The sequence below is a fragment of the Chinchilla lanigera genome, unplaced genomic scaffold (genome assembly GCF_000276665.1).
Source record: "Chinchilla lanigera isolate Chin_1 unplaced genomic scaffold, ChiLan1.0 scaffold00066, whole genome shotgun sequence".
Classification (NCBI taxonomy): domain Eukaryota; kingdom Metazoa; phylum Chordata; class Mammalia; order Rodentia; family Chinchillidae; genus Chinchilla; species Chinchilla lanigera.
This window is the reverse complement of record NW_004955467.1, coordinates 1,229,225-1,246,189: the sequence shown is the minus strand read 5'-3', so window position 1 is coordinate 1,246,189 and position 16,965 is coordinate 1,229,225. Positions and strand designations below refer to the sequence as shown.

The following is a 16,965-nucleotide window of genomic DNA, read 5'->3' as shown; positions in this document are numbered from 1 at the left end:
TAAATAGCAGTCCACAAAGGCACTTTGCACAATACTATGAAAACAAGTATTGCATCTTTTTTTCCCTCAATACTGAAGATGGAACCCAGGGACACCACCACTTAACTACACCCCCAGCTATCCAGCTATAGAAGTATTGTTTTCTTTTGTGACTATTTGTGAGCTATAGTTACATTCTTTTCTGAGACAGTGTCTTGTTAAGTTGACCATGCTGGCCTCAAACCTGCAATACTCCTATCTCTGCTTTTTGCGTAGCTGGGATTACAGATGTGTGTCACTGTGCCTGGCTAGTACTCTATCTTAATCATTTTCATTCAAGAAATATTTGTAGAGATAAACTGACCTGGTATACAAAACAGAAGTAAAAGCAAAAGGTTATCAACCAATATTTTTTCTGATTTCTCACTGTTTAAAACATGGTACCTGAGTTTGCTTGGTGGTTTCAACCCCCCAGCAGAGGCACTCAGTAGTCTGGTGCTCCCAAAGCCCAGGGAGGGGGGTCTGCTCAGTGACTCCAGTGAAGGACTCTTTCGGAGGTAAGGGTCTGGCTTCAGGTCCTCGGTCCTCCCCTTCAGAAGATCTGTAGCAAAGACATAGTTACCTATTCCCGAAGAGGAGAAATTTGACCATAATACTTTATTTTTAAGTACAATATAATTCTCATTTTATTTCCAAGTGCAAATGTACATATGTGTGTATGTGTGAATGTGTGAATACGTGTGTGTGTATTTCCTAGAATTAGTAATAAAAATAGGGACATGGTATTTTCTAAAGATTCTTCAGGCAGGACCAATTACTATATATATAAAATCTACTGGACCTGGTGCCAAATCAACACCTTGTTCAAAAATTATTGTAAATTTCAAGGTGGCTTTACTGGGACATTAGGTCAAGTATGGGCCCTTGTAAGAGGTTTGTGCAGCTGTTCAGTTCAAATGCTCACAAACCCAGCCCTGTCCGCAATTTTGTTTTAATCACTGGACAGCAGAAAGAGCATGGAACTGGCAGGAAATGCCTCCCAATTATAAAGTCAAAGGCAGCAGCAGACAACAGGCTGGGGAAAAAGAATGGTAACTGTTCTACAAGAGAAAAAGCCTTACAATAACAGAGATTGGCTCCATAAAAACACATGCAAAAATAACTCTTTAAAGGCTTTGTTGTTGTTGTTGTTACAGTCTGAGTCAAACAGATAATGAAATGGGCTGAATCCTCCAGATACTTCTTTTTTTTCTTTCTTTCTTTTCTCTTTCTTCCCCTTTGGTACTGGTGATTAAACCCAGAGCCCTCACACTGAGCTACCTCCCTGGCCTTTTAAAAATTTTTTATTTTGAGACAGGGTTTGCTAAGTCACTAAGTTTTATTTTGAGACAGGGTTTGCTAAGTCACTAAGTTACCCAGCCTGAGCTCAAACTTGCAGTCTTCTTTCTTCAGCTTCTCAAAGTATTGAGATTACAGGCATGTGCTACCATGCCTGGTTTCCAGCTATTTCTTAAAGGACCATAAAAGTAGAGAACAGGAGAAAATTTTCAAAACTGTCTGGTTCAGACTGATAGAAGACACTGTAACTCAGAGTTAAGTAACCAGTTCAAAGCTATATGACAGGCCAGTAACCAGGCGGAGCCCATGGTGGCCTCTTGTGGACTCACAAATAGTTACAACAGAAAACAGAACTTCTATAGCACATAGCCACCAATTATGGGTAGTGAAGTTGGGAGTGAGGCCAATTAACTCCAAACAGCAGAGAAAAACAGTGTTTACATCACTAAAGAGAACAACAAAAACAGCACATTAATTCTTGTTCCTGCAGCTTTTGATGACCTCAGTGTTGACAAGCAATTGCTGGAAATTGTTAGAAGCAAACAATTTTCACTGTGTAATCCTTTCTTTATTACAGTAAACAGAATCATCCTACCAGACAGGTGTCCAGTGTGGGGAAGGAAAAGGAGGGATATCAATGAGCCACTTACTCCACAGCAAGTGGTGGTCTCAACTGCAGTATTTATCTTCTCAATCAAAATAATCGTTTCTTTAGACAACAGAATTTTGAAGCTAATGGGCTGGAGAAAAGAGGTCACAAACACTATGATCCAAAGCTTACCTACTGAGTACACTTAGAAAAGTTTAAAATGACAAATGTTACGTTATGTAGCTTTCACCACAACTGAAAAAAACCTCACATAGGACTTTGCTCATTTACCATCCTGACAATCCCAAGGCCCTTAGAATGACAGTAAATCTACTCTGTTTGTGCTCTATAAATGGAACAGTGAAGCCTGGATAACACGCATCTACTTACAACATGGCTTACTGAATATTTAAAGCTCACTGTTGAAACCTACACCTCAGGAAAAAAATAAAAAGGATTTCTTTCAAGATTGCTGCCTATTGACAATGCACCTGGTCACCCACGAGCCAGCGCTGATGAAGAGGTGCAGTGAGATAAATGTTGCTTTTCAGGCTTGCAACATCTGCTTTGCAGCCCATGGATCAAGGAGTAATTCTGACTTTCGAGTCTCATTGTTTATAAAATAGATTTTGTAAGGCTATTGCTATACCACAGGTTGTGATTCCCCTGACAGATGAAAACACAGTAAACTGAAAACCCTCTGAGAGAGTGTCACTATTCTTGAAGCTGTTAATAACATTCAAGATTCACACAGGGAGGGAAAAATATCAATATTAACAGGAATCTGGAAGAAGCTGATTCCAACCCTCATAGATAACTCTGAGGAGTCCAAGATTTAAGTATAGGAAGTTAACTGCAGATGTGATAGAAACAGCAAAAGAATCAGAAGTAGAGCCAGAAGATGTGACTCGGTTGCTCCACCCCATGATTAAACTTTAACAGATGAGTATTATTTCCTATGGATAAGCAGAGAATGATTTCTGCAGGGATTTCTGGAGGGATTTCTGGAGTGATAAGTCTTGATGAACATGACATGAACACTGCTGAGAGATCATGACGAGGATTTGGAATATTACATAAGCTTAGGTAGTTCTGAAAAGATGGACTCCAATTTTACTCAAATTTTACTGTGAGTAAAATCTTGTCAAACAGCATCACATGCTATAGACAAATTTTTCATGTAAGGGAGAGTCAATCAATGTTGCAAATTCTACTGTTTTAATATGAAATGGCCAAAGCTACACCAACCTGCAGCAACAACCACCTGACGAGTCAGCAGCCATCCACATGGAGGCAAGCCTCTGCACCAACAAAAGACTGCAACTTTGCTAAAGGCTGGGATGACTGTCAGCATTTTTTAGCAATAAAGTATTTTTATTAGGTTAGTATTTTTGAGACAGTGTAACTTTTACACGCGCTGGAAAATAAAAAAGTCCAGAACTCACTTTAGTGTGTTCTTAGCTCTACTGCAGTGGGCCAGAACCAAACCTACAATCTCTCTAAGGTATGCCTGTATAACCTTAATAACATTGTTCTAGGGCGGCTGAGAGTATTATGTTCTTTTTGTTCCAGGCTTCTGAGTTTGTTCAGCAGAGAAGAGTAAGGAAGATGATAATAGCAAATACTTCTAAAAATGCTTACCACGTACCAGGTTCGGTTCTAAGCGCTTTAACTGCGTTAACTTAGTCAAACAACGCTACGACATACACATCTCTATTTTAGACATTAGAAACCAGAGCACAAGGTCAAGTAAACTGTCAGCAGCAGTGCCAAGATTCAAGCCCAAGTGATTCCACCTTTTTTGCCCCACTCTTTTTTTGACAGGGTCTCACTGTGTAGTTCAGGCTGGCCTTGAACTTGCAGTGATCCATCTGCCTCAGCCTCCCCAGTGCTGGGATTACAAGTGTGTACCACCATGCCCAGTTTTGTTCCCCTTTTAAAAGCTACTCCCATTGGCCATCAGCACAGGAGGTGCGGCACAAGTGAAATGGGTTCTATGTTTTGCTTGTATGTATATATGGGATAGTTAACATAGCTGTTCCACTGTCTTCTATTTTTTTGCTGAAAGAAACTGTCAATGAGTCCTTGATTGATCAATATTGCATGTCTCTATCTGTTTTTATGAGAAACCACTTTGAAGACATCAATATGTAATACAACAAGCAACTGTTAATTTCCTACCACTTTGTTTGTAACTCTGTACTGTCTGTACTGTTCTTTTGCTATTTTGTAAAAGATTGTCTGTTAATGTTTTCCTCCTTTTATTTTTAAAATAAAAAAATTAAAAAAAAAGAAATGGTTTCTATGAAGATTACTGACTATAACCCATACTTCATTTTATCAAGATTTGAATTTTTAAAAATACAGTATAACAACAGGAAGAGAATTACATCCAAAGACAGTGCTGTCTTAGAGGTATATTTTAAGGATCGTAGAAGCAACAGATAAATTCAAAACCATATGTTTTTTGTTGTTATTTTTGAGACAGGGTCTCACTATGTAGTAGAGGCTGGCCTTAAACTCACTATGGAGTCCAGGCTGGCCTCAAATTCGTGATGATCCTCCTGCCTCAGCCTCCCAAGTGCTGGGTTTACAGGCGTCCGCCACCGCACCCAGCAAAATCGTATGTTTTTCTTAAAAGTTTTTGTTTTTCTTTTTTTTAAGATTTGACACTCCCTTGAGATCTAGTTTATTAAACAAAATGTTTGGCATTTCTCTCTCATCTACGCACACTGAGAAGGGCAGGTAGGAAGAAGCTATGTTTTCTCTAGTAGCTGCACAGCTGGACCTAAAGTTTACAATGTATACACTTAAGGGTAAGGATTCCAATTAGCTGGAATAAATGCCACCAATTATTTTTCTAAGTTCAGTTTCATGAAAAGTCAAGTCAATCCAACAAAAAGTAGGTCAAAAGTAATTCATGCTTAAGGTAACTCACCAGAGAGGGGAAGGTCCGGGATATCCAAGCGCTGAGTCAGTCCTTTGTTGGCTGGCCGAAGGCCGTAAGTTGAATGCCTCTATCAAAACAAAAGGCATACCAGCAGAGGTGAGCTTGTGACCTCAAACAACACGTGAGAGAGAGAGAGGGAGAGAGAGACAGGGAGAGACAGAGAGAGAGGCAGAGACAGAGAGAGACAGAAAGAGAGGTATTAGTTCTTAGGCACATTAAAATCATCACAGGGAACTTTCAAAATAACTTAATTATCTGAACAGATAACAAATGCAATGGCACAATCCTCAAATGGAACAAAAAGGACAAATAGTGAGAAGTGTGTCTTTATCACTCCAATCACCGATTTCTTTTTCCTAGAGATAATATTAATCAGCTTCATGAATATTCTCTCTGGAATATATATATTCAAGGATATGTAAAAAAAAAAAAAAAAAGGATATGTTACTAGTTGTATGAAAAGATACTCAACATCACTAATCAGGGACATACAAATCAAAACCACAATAAGTTATCACTTCATTAGCATTACAAAGGCCATTATAAATGACTAAAATCATGCCTATAATCCAAGCACTTCGGAGGCTGAGGCAGGAGGGTCACTGGGAATTCAAGCTAGCCTGGGATATGTAATGAGTTCAAGGCCAACCTGAATTACAGTGAGAAACTATGTCAAAAGAAAAAAACAACGAAAACAATAAAACCCAGAAATAACAAGACATGGAGAAATTATAATCTTTGTACCCTGCTGATGGCAAGAAAAAATGGGTGCAGTGCTACTATGGAAAATAGTACAAAGGTTCCTGAAAAAATTATACACAGAACTACCACATGACCAAGCAACCGTATCTTGGAGTATTCATCCAAATTAGAACCTTAGATATTTCAGCATTATTCACCATACCCAAGGTGTGGCAACAACCTAAATGTTGAGGCAGAGAGAATGGTTATCTGGGTAGAGTTTTAGTCATACAAACTGGGAAAGTTCTAGAGCACTGCTATAAAACACCATGCTTATTATTAACAATATTGCATTGTACACTTAAAAATCTTTGTTAAAAGTGCAGATTCACAAGCATGTGAAGGGCCAGGATTTGATTCTCAGCACCACAAAAAAAAAAAAGGAGAAAAAGAAGGTGAAAATTTCATGTTACGTGTTTTATTTTGTACCATCATAAAAAAACTCATTTTCACAAAATGCAAATGTTATCACACCATTAAATTGTGTACCATTTAAGCTCATTATAGAATTTGTAATAAATTCTTTTTTTTATAAAGTGGATCTTCTACTGTAATTCTCCACCTTGTCACATTTTTGGCTTGACTGTATTAATTTCAGCTTTTAAAAAATTCTGTCTCATAATATCACTAGCTGGATCTCGTGTCTTTTATTTAAATTTTACTTTATTAGTAGATGTGTGTAGTACATAACCCATCTTAATTCCTTTCTTCATCTCCCTTCTGTTTCTCCCTCCCCATTCCATCCATCCCTTGATCCATCTGCTTTTTAAAAAAATGTATTAAGACAGGCATGATGGCACATGCCTGTAATCCCATTAGCAGGCAGGGGCAGGAAGACTGCCACAGTCAATGCCAGCCTGGGCTACACAGTGAGTTCAATACTAGCCTGAATTACATGGCAAGACCTTGTCTGGAAAAAAAAAACAATTATTCGTACATTGCTTTTTTTGGTGCACGTTTGCAGTATGCAATGTGCACATGCCCTGTGTGGAGCTAGTGTATGTACATAACACAACCCAGTTCCTTTTTCCATCCCCTAGCCCTTCCCATTCTTCCTCCTCTCCTCCCTCCTTCCATCTCTTAACACCCTTTTCTTGGAACCGGAAATCAGACTCAGGACCTTGGGCCTGCTGGGCAGGTGTTGTGCCGCTGAACTACATCCCAGTCCCAGTCCCCTTCTCTCTCTCTCTTTTTTTTGGTCTTTTTGAGACAGGGTCCTGCTATGCAGTTCAGGCTGGCCTTGAGCTCGCTTTGTACCCCAGGCTGGTCTCCAACTTGGAATGATCCCCTTGCTTCAGCCTCCTGAGGGCTGGGATTACAGGCGTGCGCCACCGTGTCTGGCCTTCCCCTTCTCTTTTGAGAAAGGTCTGTCTCCCTACTTCCTATTATCTCCCTTTTATATCGCTCTTTATTTTTACTTCGGTTTTTTCATATAAGAAAAACAATGTTGTATTTAAGCTTGTGTGCAATTTATTTCACTTAACGTTATGGTCTGAAGGTGCATCCATTTTCCTACAAATGATTTAAATTTATCTTATTTTTATGGCAGAAAAGCACAGCACTTCATTGTGTATAGATACTACATTCTCTTTATCCATTCATCTCCTGATGGACATATGGGCCACTTCCAAGATTTAGCCATTATGAATTGTGCTGTTATAAGCATGGGTATGCATGTATCGCTGTAATCTTGGCTTTTAGTCATCTGGTCTATCTACCTCTTTGCCAGGCATTTTTTAGTTGACTATATGACTATGTATTTTAAAAAATATGGATGCAAGCTGAGGTTCTGGAGGATATAATCATTCTCTAGAATATTTACTTCCAGAAAGCAATTAAGATAAGGGGAAATCACCTAAACCCAAACCCATGTTTCTAGGAATTAATTAATTAATTAATTTTTGAAACAGGGTTTTGCTATGTAGCCCAAGCTGGCCTCAAACTAATGGTGATCCTCCTGTCTCAGCCTCTTGAGCACTAGGATTACAGGCATGCGCCACCATTCCCAGCTCTATGAATTTTAAAACTGAACAAATGTAAACATTTCTTTAAGATATTTAAGGAAAATATTTTAATAAGCAGCTAGAAATATTTTAAGGGTATACAAAATCACTTAAAGTCATAAAACACTGAACAAAGAAATATAAAACTGCCCTTCATTAAAAGAGTTAAAACTATAAAGAGTTAAAAGATAACACAAAAAATAGTAGTAATACATATGAAATGTTTAAAAACACATGTTATCAGGATGTCTTATGAACTGGGAAAAAACTAACATCTCAAAAGAAAACTGGGCAAAGCATATGTGACCACACACTCACAAAAGATACACAGTATTGATGTATAAACATATGAAGAAGTGTTCAACCTTACCAATGAACAAAGTAGAACAAAGTATCACATTGTTCATTTACTCAAACTCTCCAATTTATAAAGGGTTTCAAAATTCTGGGGAAACAGCACTTTATATAATGCGAGTGAGCATGAAGTACGAGATTGGGGCAGGGCACAAAACAACAGAGCAAGTCAGCCCTGTCAGCCACGGAAACTCAGATATATGTGCAAAACACAGAATGCACAGCACTACCCCACGACCCGTCAGAAAGTTCTATCCTCAATTCTTTATTTACATCTGGTGAGAAACCAGGTGGGCCTGAGCTGGAACAGCTGAAATCGAAGTGAGACTGTGACAGGACGACTGTCCCAAATGCCTTGTTTGTACAGGAGAGAAGCAACCCAAGAATTGCAGATACAAGACCTTGTCGATAATCCTTGTGGCTGCTGTGAGTCTGCTCACCATCCTGTGCTCACTCTACAGAGTGTACTTTTTTTTTTGGGGGGGGGGGTTTCTTTTTGAGACAGGGTCTGACTATGCAGTATACATAAGTGAACTCACTTATGTAGCCCTGGCTGGACTCAAACTCACAGCAGTCCTCCTGCCTCAGCCTCCTGAGTGCTGGGATTACAGGCATGCACCACCACACATGGATAAAGTATACTTCTTTTCTACCTTCAATAAGCGTACAGCACTCGGAATGCTGAGGATCACTCTGAGTTTGAGGCCAGCCTGGGCGACATAAGTCAGTTCAAGACTAGTCTACACTATATAGCAAGACCCTATCTCAAAAAAAAACAAAAAAAGCCAAAACAAAAACAAAAACAAAAAGAAAGAAAGAAAAGTAAACCCTTGCTACCTTGCTACCATTTCTGTAAATATTGTCCAGTTCTTTGCTCAGGACACCAAGAACCTGGAAAGAATCACTTCAGGACCCAAAAACCAGTAACAAGTATATAATACGAAGGGCAATGTGTTGAGCTTTTCAATGTACCAAGTGAGAGCAAATCCATTCCTGTCCAAGTAATCCATTTTCCACTTTTAGGAAGCAACCTCTGGCAGATTTTAGGACAGGCTCACTCAACTCCACTGTAGTCCTTTGTATGGTGATTTACTGAATTAGAAGAGATTAGAAAGCTAAAGACTGTATTTTCCACACTCCCTTAAAACTTGGTTCACCAAATGACCAAGCTTTGTCAAACAGGCCCATTCTCAGAAGATCTGGAAGGTGAAAATTAATTGCCGTTCTGCAGCTTTTGCTGGCACACACAGCTGTGCCAGCATTTGCTTTTCTGTAACAGTGGAATGGAGGTGTCTCATCCCATAGCTTTATGGGTGTTACAAGGCAGGGCACAAAGGATGTGTTTTGCTGACGCAGACTGAGCCTGTGACAGTGTGGTCCTGAAGCCAATTGTAGATCTTGACGGAAGTAGCAGCCTTAGGCAAGTACTCAGGGAAAGACTCCATGATTCTGGCAGAAACAGCAGCTCCTTTAATGAGCCATCTTGAGATGTTCTGAGAGAAAGGTTCAGTGAGTGTTCTTTCTCCTTTTATCCCTTCCAGTACCCAAACCCCTATATTAAGTTCTCTTTTACTTGCTGGGTGTGATGGGGCACACCTATAATCGCAGCACTCAGGATGCTCAGGCAAGAGGACTGCCAAGGGTTTGAGCCAGCCTGGGATACATAAGCGAGTTCAAGGCCAGTATGCTCTACATAGCAAAACACTGTCTCAAAAAATAAAAAATAAAAAATAAATTCTTTTCTACTTAACTCATGAGAGTAATTTCCAATATTTGCAAATGTATCTTGATACATTCTTCTATGGAAGTAGATCCTTAAGAGGTTAAAAAAATCATGTGAGGATTTTCACTATATGTTCTTACAGTAAATTAAATTCAAAACAATCTAAATGTCCATAGAAGAGTGGTTAAATAAATCAGTGCATATCATGTATCCTTTAAAAAGTTATTTCTGGACAGGTTGACAGTAAAGATGCCACATTCTTTCATTCACTCAACAAATATTCACAGAGGTTCTACTATGATATGACTATATTTCCTAGCCCATGTTCTAGACCCGAGTTTTAACAGCAAGCACAGTATCAAAAATCTCTAGCCTCAGAGCCTACATGCCAGTGTTAAAGTAAAATGAGTGTCAGATTAATGTGTAATCTGATTTATAAAATTCTTCCCCCAACACACATGTAATGCACATCTAGAAAAATACACAGCAAACCACAAAAGTGATTATTTCTGGGGGTCTTCTAATACCTGCATAGGAGAGACAGCAGCTGCTGGAGTGGTTCTCACTGGTATTCCACTTAGTGGACTTCTGGGGGCCTTATGGATGGAAATATTCTGCGCAGTTCCACCTGCCAAGAAAAGAGATTGAGGGAGATTACACACACACACACACACACACACACACACACACACACACACAGTTTGTTCTAGTTCAGAGTTGCTTGCAAAGAATAGTTCTTGATTTACTGCTACTTTTTGGTGACTTAAATATCCCATGATATTTAGTATAACATTTACTCTTAACATTTACTGTTCTCTGGACTAGAGCTGGATTAAGGAAATGAAGGGAGGAGTTAACCAAGTGAGGGTTGGGTTTAAGGTGCAAGATAACCAAAGAAAAAGAATGCACATGTAATGAGGGTGCTCTGGAGAAAAGTGACAGGAAACTTCTTCCTAGAGATACTACTGTTGATTCACTTCCTATCTGCACAGGCTGGCTAACTTAACCTTCCTACCTTTCAATATAAGTAGACAAATCTTAATCTAATTTGGCAGCAAACTAATAGAGACAACTAAATTCATCTGAGGATTAGTTATTACTCTAGTTTTCAAGTACAATGCATACCTTTCGTAGTCAAGGCAAGAAGTATTATGGACAGATGTGCATTCTGTTTCTTTCACTTACTATGTGTGTGTGTCTGTATGTGTGTAAAGTATGGATACATTTTTCTTATATAGGTAAGTCAAGCCTGACAAAGGAAATTGAGTCAGACAGACTATTCCATAAAAAGCAGAGAACACACCAAGATCTGGAGTAACAGATTAGTGCAGGAGCTCACACACAAGACCAGGTATAAAAGTCAAACAGTACACTGCAAGGTGCACATGGCTAGGGCTCTCAACAAGAGGCCCAAATGTACAGCAATAATGTGATACCCTGTTTCCTAGGAGATAAAAGCTCTGGCTGACCCTGCTAATTCTCAGGAGAGGGACAAAAGGTAAATAGTAGCTACCTGGATGGTGGACAGGGAGGTACTGGAGTTAGGGAGGAGGGAGAAAGAGGAGGCTGTATTTGTATTATCCATGAGACAGCTTCTCCACTGTGACTCCCTGGAGCCCCATGTGGTTTTTGCACACAGTGGCTGCATGAGGCCTACCTGAAAGAGCCCTGTGTTTGTATCAATGTGCGGCCAATGTGGAGCTGAGACAGGCTTGAAATGTCAGGCCAACATCTGGATGTAGAGCTTTGCTTACGGAAAAAAGTGATTAAATACCTGGGTGTCCCAAGTCAAATGACTTGATCAGTGACTTAACAGTGGCTGCAGACTCTGAAGGTGCTGGAGACGTCCTGTTGACATACACACCATGCCACCGGCCAGCAGTGTTGACCTCCAAGGGCTCAGGCTCTTCATTCACAGGTCTGCATAGTAAAGAGCAGATCAGATTGAAAAGGTGGAGCATGTGTGTGTGTGGTGGGGTGGGGGAGGGGGGGAAGAAATGCAGGTGTAAATAGAACTGAGATGAAGAAAATACAAAGTTAGAAGGAGAATTCTAAATTTAAAATTCTAACCAGCTTTGCATTTTTAGGAAATAATGTAGGTACTGCTCTGTTATCAAGAGCTGTTTTCTTACATGTTATGCAGTAACATGTTTATATGTAGAATGACTTGACATTCTAGCTCTAAATAATATTGAGTCCTCTGCAAATGTTAGAAAATACAAATGTTATTTATCATACGTATTTAGCCTACTAAATAATTAGTTTACTAAATATGTATGATAAATCTGGTAGATACAGTGGATTGCTTGTTGACATGTAACATACTCTGATGTAAGAAAGATGGAGTCTCAATCTCCTGCATCTAGGCTTTCAGATGTGATTCAGGTTGCACCAATGGGAAAGACACAGCCAAGAGCTGGGGTGGTATCTGAGTCATGGGGAGAGACAGTGCGGGGCATTCACTATGCTGATGTGGACGGTGGCAGAGACAGCATGCCTCTGATGCTGGTAACTGTGGTTGTAGTCTTCCAATTGGGCAGGCAGTCTCTAAGGCTCATATGGTGGAGGCAGCAGGTCCCTGTGTCATGACTTCAGAAAGCCATTCCTTGAAGCCAAGTGTGTTTCCTCCAGCCCTTCCCACAATTCTGCAATCCATTTAATAACTTTTTGCCTAAACCAATTAAAGTGAGATCCATTTTATACAACAGAAGCTTGCCTAGTACACTGTATGCTGGCTAAGACCAAGAATGGTAATCTGCCTTTGATGAAACTTGTCCTTTCACCCAGATTTTCTGGTATGTTTTTTGTGTGGTGTCTAAATTCCAGCACACACTCACATCTGATCCAATCCTTTCCTGCATAGCTTCCTCATCTAGGGAACATGTCATTTAATCTCTTTGTAAGCCAAGACAAGAACTCCCAATCTTTTGACTGCTAAGTAACTGTTCTTTTTATTATATCATATTGCCACAGCTGTTTTGGAAAATGACTAATTTATGAGAGGAGCTCAAATAGAGTATTTCTGGCAGTTATTTCAGTAAGGTCAGTGGAAGTTTAAAATATTTATTTCCTGATCTTTTTGAAATTAATCTAGCTATTCATGAGCTTCTACAGTTGAATCCATTTGCCCTTAATTCTCTTAGCTTCTGTTGCTCTGTAATCAACATGGACAGAATAAATTTAAATAAAGCAGAATTTAAAATAAAATAGCTTTACATTCTTGACTCCACTTTCTTCTGAGTGGAAAAAAATCAGCAAATTAAAAAATTAGAAGAAACTGTAAGGCACTTCAGAAACTAGGTGGCTGAGTTTTAAAAAAAATTTGTTGAAGGCTTATTGGCAGGAGTTGGGCTCTGTCCTCTCCCCTCCCTTGTACTGCACAGTACAGATTCAGAAAGTGAGCTGGGTGCAATGATACAATCTGTAGTCCCAGCTACTTGGGAAGCTGAGAGATCACTGGAGCCCAGGAGCTCAGTGCCAGCCTACGCCACACAGTGAGACCCGTATCTCAATTTAAAAAAACAGATGATAAATATGTAGAAAAATAATGAAATGAAGTCAAGTCCAAATGGAAAAAAATATCTGTTTCTGTCCCAGCTATTTTCAGGAAAGTCATCAACAAAGAAAGCAGACCACCTTTGTATCTGCCTCACTAAATGACTTGGTACCAAAGAACCTCCAAGGAAGATAATTTTTAGAAATTAATTTTAATTTTATCCCTAGTTAATTTAGTAACAGAGGATCCTACATGTTCAGGTATTCCTTTTAGTTATTTATGTTTCTCTGTGACTCAAAACATTAACTAATAAACAGGAAGACTAATTTAAACTTCACAAGAAAATAGCAAGCCTACAAAAATCAATTTCCAGGACTCCTGCCTTCAGATATCCAAAGGTAGTATTTCAATTATCAGTCAGTTGCTTGGCTAGAACAGTAAGTCAGTATAAGGAAATTAGGTCTTATAATTTAAACATGTATATGTACATATGCCTATGTATATTATTTTTTCCTCTAAAGTTTTCATTTAACACATTGCTTTCATTTTTGGTTATAGAGTCTTCAAGTGGTGTTGATTTTCCACAGTATTCACTTCACCATTTGTGCTTGGCCAATGGTGCCATATGCCTATAATCTTAGCTACTGGGAAGGCTGAGGTAGGAGGATCACAAGTTGAAGGACAGCCTGGACAGTTTAGCAAGACCATGTCTCGAAGCAAGGGTGGGAGGCACTAGGGTATAGGTCAACGATAGAACACTTGCATCTGAGAAGCCCTAGGTTCAATATTCAGTACAGGAGCTGGGCAGGGGAGGGGGAAGTGATACTTAATGTTATCATCACCTATTTTGATCCAAGTACAGGTAGGCTCTTGTACATGATGATTTTTAAAGTATTCACTGGTTATCTCCACTTAGGAAATATCTCACTGTATCCCTGCTACCCTTCATAATTGGTAGATTTTTATGTGTAAAGAGGACTGGTCAACCCTATGTTTACAACTGTTGGGCTCTTGAACAACTGAATGAAGCCCAGCTCCAGGTCTCACCCAGTGTCATTCAGGTTACTTCCTTTGATTTCCTTCAAAGGAAGCCCATTGAGCTACTGAATTTTGTTCTTTTATATCCTGTCTCTGTGCCATTGCTCATTCTATACCCTTACCAGGAATATAATTTTCTCAGAATTTTTTATTGTTTTACACAAAATAAATCTAAAAGTTTGTGAAAAAATATGAAATATTCTGCCTCTTAGGTGTCAAACTATCTTCTGAATCTCACTTTCAAATTTCAATACTAGACTATCGATACTAACATGGTAAGATGGCAATTTGAATATAAACATCTTAATTTCCAAATCCCAACAAAAAGAATCAAAGAAAGAGTAAAAGATTTTTACATCAGAAATGGAAACAGAAGAAGGATAGCATCTACAGGGTGCCGGCTTTGAAGAATTTCTGCTACATACAGAGCAAGTGCGAAGGTAGGGTGGAAGGAAAACAGTTTCCTTCCCTTAATGTCCCCTCTATCTTAGAGGGCCAGATCTAGAGAGAAGAACGAAGGCAGAGAACATGCTGCACATCCTTACAAAGGATCTGAGGAGCTCAGGGATGCATCATCCCAGGCACAAAGGGCAGAAGCAACAAGAAGTCAGGAAGAGCCACAGGATGTACCTAAGGTGAACATGGGCTTAAGCCAGGGATGTAGCTCAGCAGCATAAGTGCTTGCCTGGCAAGCCTGAGGTCATGAGTTTAATTCCGGACACCAAAAAAAAAAAAAAAAGAAAAGCAGACCCAGGAAGATGCTCCTGCTAAGCATCTACTCCTTCTGTACTCTTATCTGAGCTTCAATTTACCTTAAAGAACCTTCCCACTAAGTTGAGACAGAAAATTTGAAGCATAAACAGGTAAAGTGGGTACATCTAACCAGAATCCAGATACTGATCTTGGACAAATGCCCAGCCTTGACATGCTTTGATCTATTTAACGAAGAATCAGTAATGAGTAAAAGCTGGCCTTGGTATAAAACAAACAAAAAAACAAAAACAAAAAACACACTTTTAAAATTCTTATCTATGAAAATATCTCATAACATAAAATGAGAAGAGTAATGACATTCAAGAGAGAACAGACATTTGCAAATTTATGACACAGACACACACTTGATAGAACCTACTTTTAAACCCAATAAAAGTGAAAAAACATGAAAAATGACAATTTAAAATGAAAGACTAAATTTTAAAAATCATATAAGCAATGTAATAATCCCACTAAAATATTCTGATGCAGAACTAAAAAGAAAAAAGAAGTCTATTTGGAAGGTCCCTCTGAATACAGAATAAACAATGGAAAGGTACTGGTAATACATGATGCTGGTTTGAGTGGCTATCTACTTAGATGAAAAAGAACCATATCTCATATTACAAAGCACATCAAATATTTGGGAGTGTACAGGTACACGTGTGTGTGAAACAAATAAAGAATATTCAATAGACTGGCTTTCACAACACTGGGACAGGGAAAGCCTTGAACAAAAATAAAAGCTCCTTAAACAGTAAAGGAAAATAAATACAAACAGATCACATTATATAAGGCTGGGAGTATAGTTCAGTGGTACAGCATTTACCTAACATGTACAAGACCTCAATGTCCAGCTCTGAAAAATAAATATTCTATATAACAATATAAAAATTTCCATGATAAAAGTAAAATATTACTGACTTACACATTGGTAAGAAAAAATAATCAGCTCTGTGAAAATAATAGGCAAAGGTGCTAATAAACTAGCAATGCTTATAAGACTCAAGCATGTTCAGGGTGATACAACTGTAGACTAGCAATTCTTATAAGAGAAAATGCAAATGGCTATTAAACAGATAAAAATATATGCATGGAAATACACATTAAGTGCTAATGAGATAACATTTTATTTTTTTGCTTATGCTACTGACAAAAATAAGATTAATATATCACAGCTACTAAAGCTAGGTAGAAGTGGCCATTCTCATCAAGAGTAGTGTCACAACCCTGAGCTAAGTAATCTGGCAACATCTATTAAAATAAAAATATGCATACTCTAGTGTAATGATCATATTTTTAGGAACTCAGCCTATAAAAACAAAATCAAAGGGGCTAGGAGTGTAGCTCAGTAGTAAAGAGTCTGCTTAGCATACTTAGGGCCTTGGGTTCAATCCTCAACACCAAAACCAACTAATTAAATAAATAAAAAGAATAAAAACACAACTATATAAGGCAATATGAATATGGATTGTTACTGTATCATTATCAGTAAAGGAAGAAAAATTAAGGTAATATATGAATATGCTTGGGTACACTGTGTAATACTCCACAGCTGTCAAAATGACTTAAGATTTGTATATACTGACCTGGAAGCACATCCATGACACATCAAATGGAATATGAAAGTGCAAAGTACCACATAAAATACACTCCCTTACTTATAAAAGATAAAACAATGTGCTTTCTATATATTTATATATGTAAATCCTCATACATCTTCATTTTGTGATCCACATACCTAAATTTCATAATTAAGAAAAATCCAATATATTACATTACTAATCTCTATATTTTAAAATTTAAACCAAACAATTCCAGACCTCAAATTCTTTTTTTTTTTTTTCCCGGTACCAGGAATTGAACTCACGACCTTGCACTTGCCAGGCAGGTGCTGTGCCGCTGAGCTAAATCCCCAGCCCCCCAGACCTCAAATTCTATATACTCTTGTTTTCTGATACACTAGAGCAGTGATGGCGAATCTTTTAGATATCTCTAAAA

The 16,965-nt window shown here is 38.5% G+C and overlaps 1 protein-coding gene across 11 annotated transcripts in view; it reads right to left on the bottom strand.

The window, feature by feature from the left end:
• Positions 1 to 16,965, bottom strand: part of LOC102008930 (cytospin-B) — a 278,140-nt gene that overhangs the window by 56,689 nt on the left and 204,486 nt on the right. For all 11 annotated transcript variants that reach the window (XM_005399302.2, XM_013522199.1, XM_013522201.1 and 8 more), the window contains 4 exons: positions 11,452 to 11,597; positions 10,205 to 10,305; positions 4,845 to 4,923; positions 424 to 580 (listed from right to left, as the gene is read on the bottom strand). In XM_005399302.2, coding sequence (XP_005399359.1) covers positions 424 to 580; positions 4,845 to 4,923; positions 10,205 to 10,305; positions 11,452 to 11,597 — 483 coding nt within the window. The remainder of the gene's footprint in view (positions 1 to 423; positions 581 to 4,844; positions 4,924 to 10,204; positions 10,306 to 11,451; positions 11,598 to 16,965) is intronic.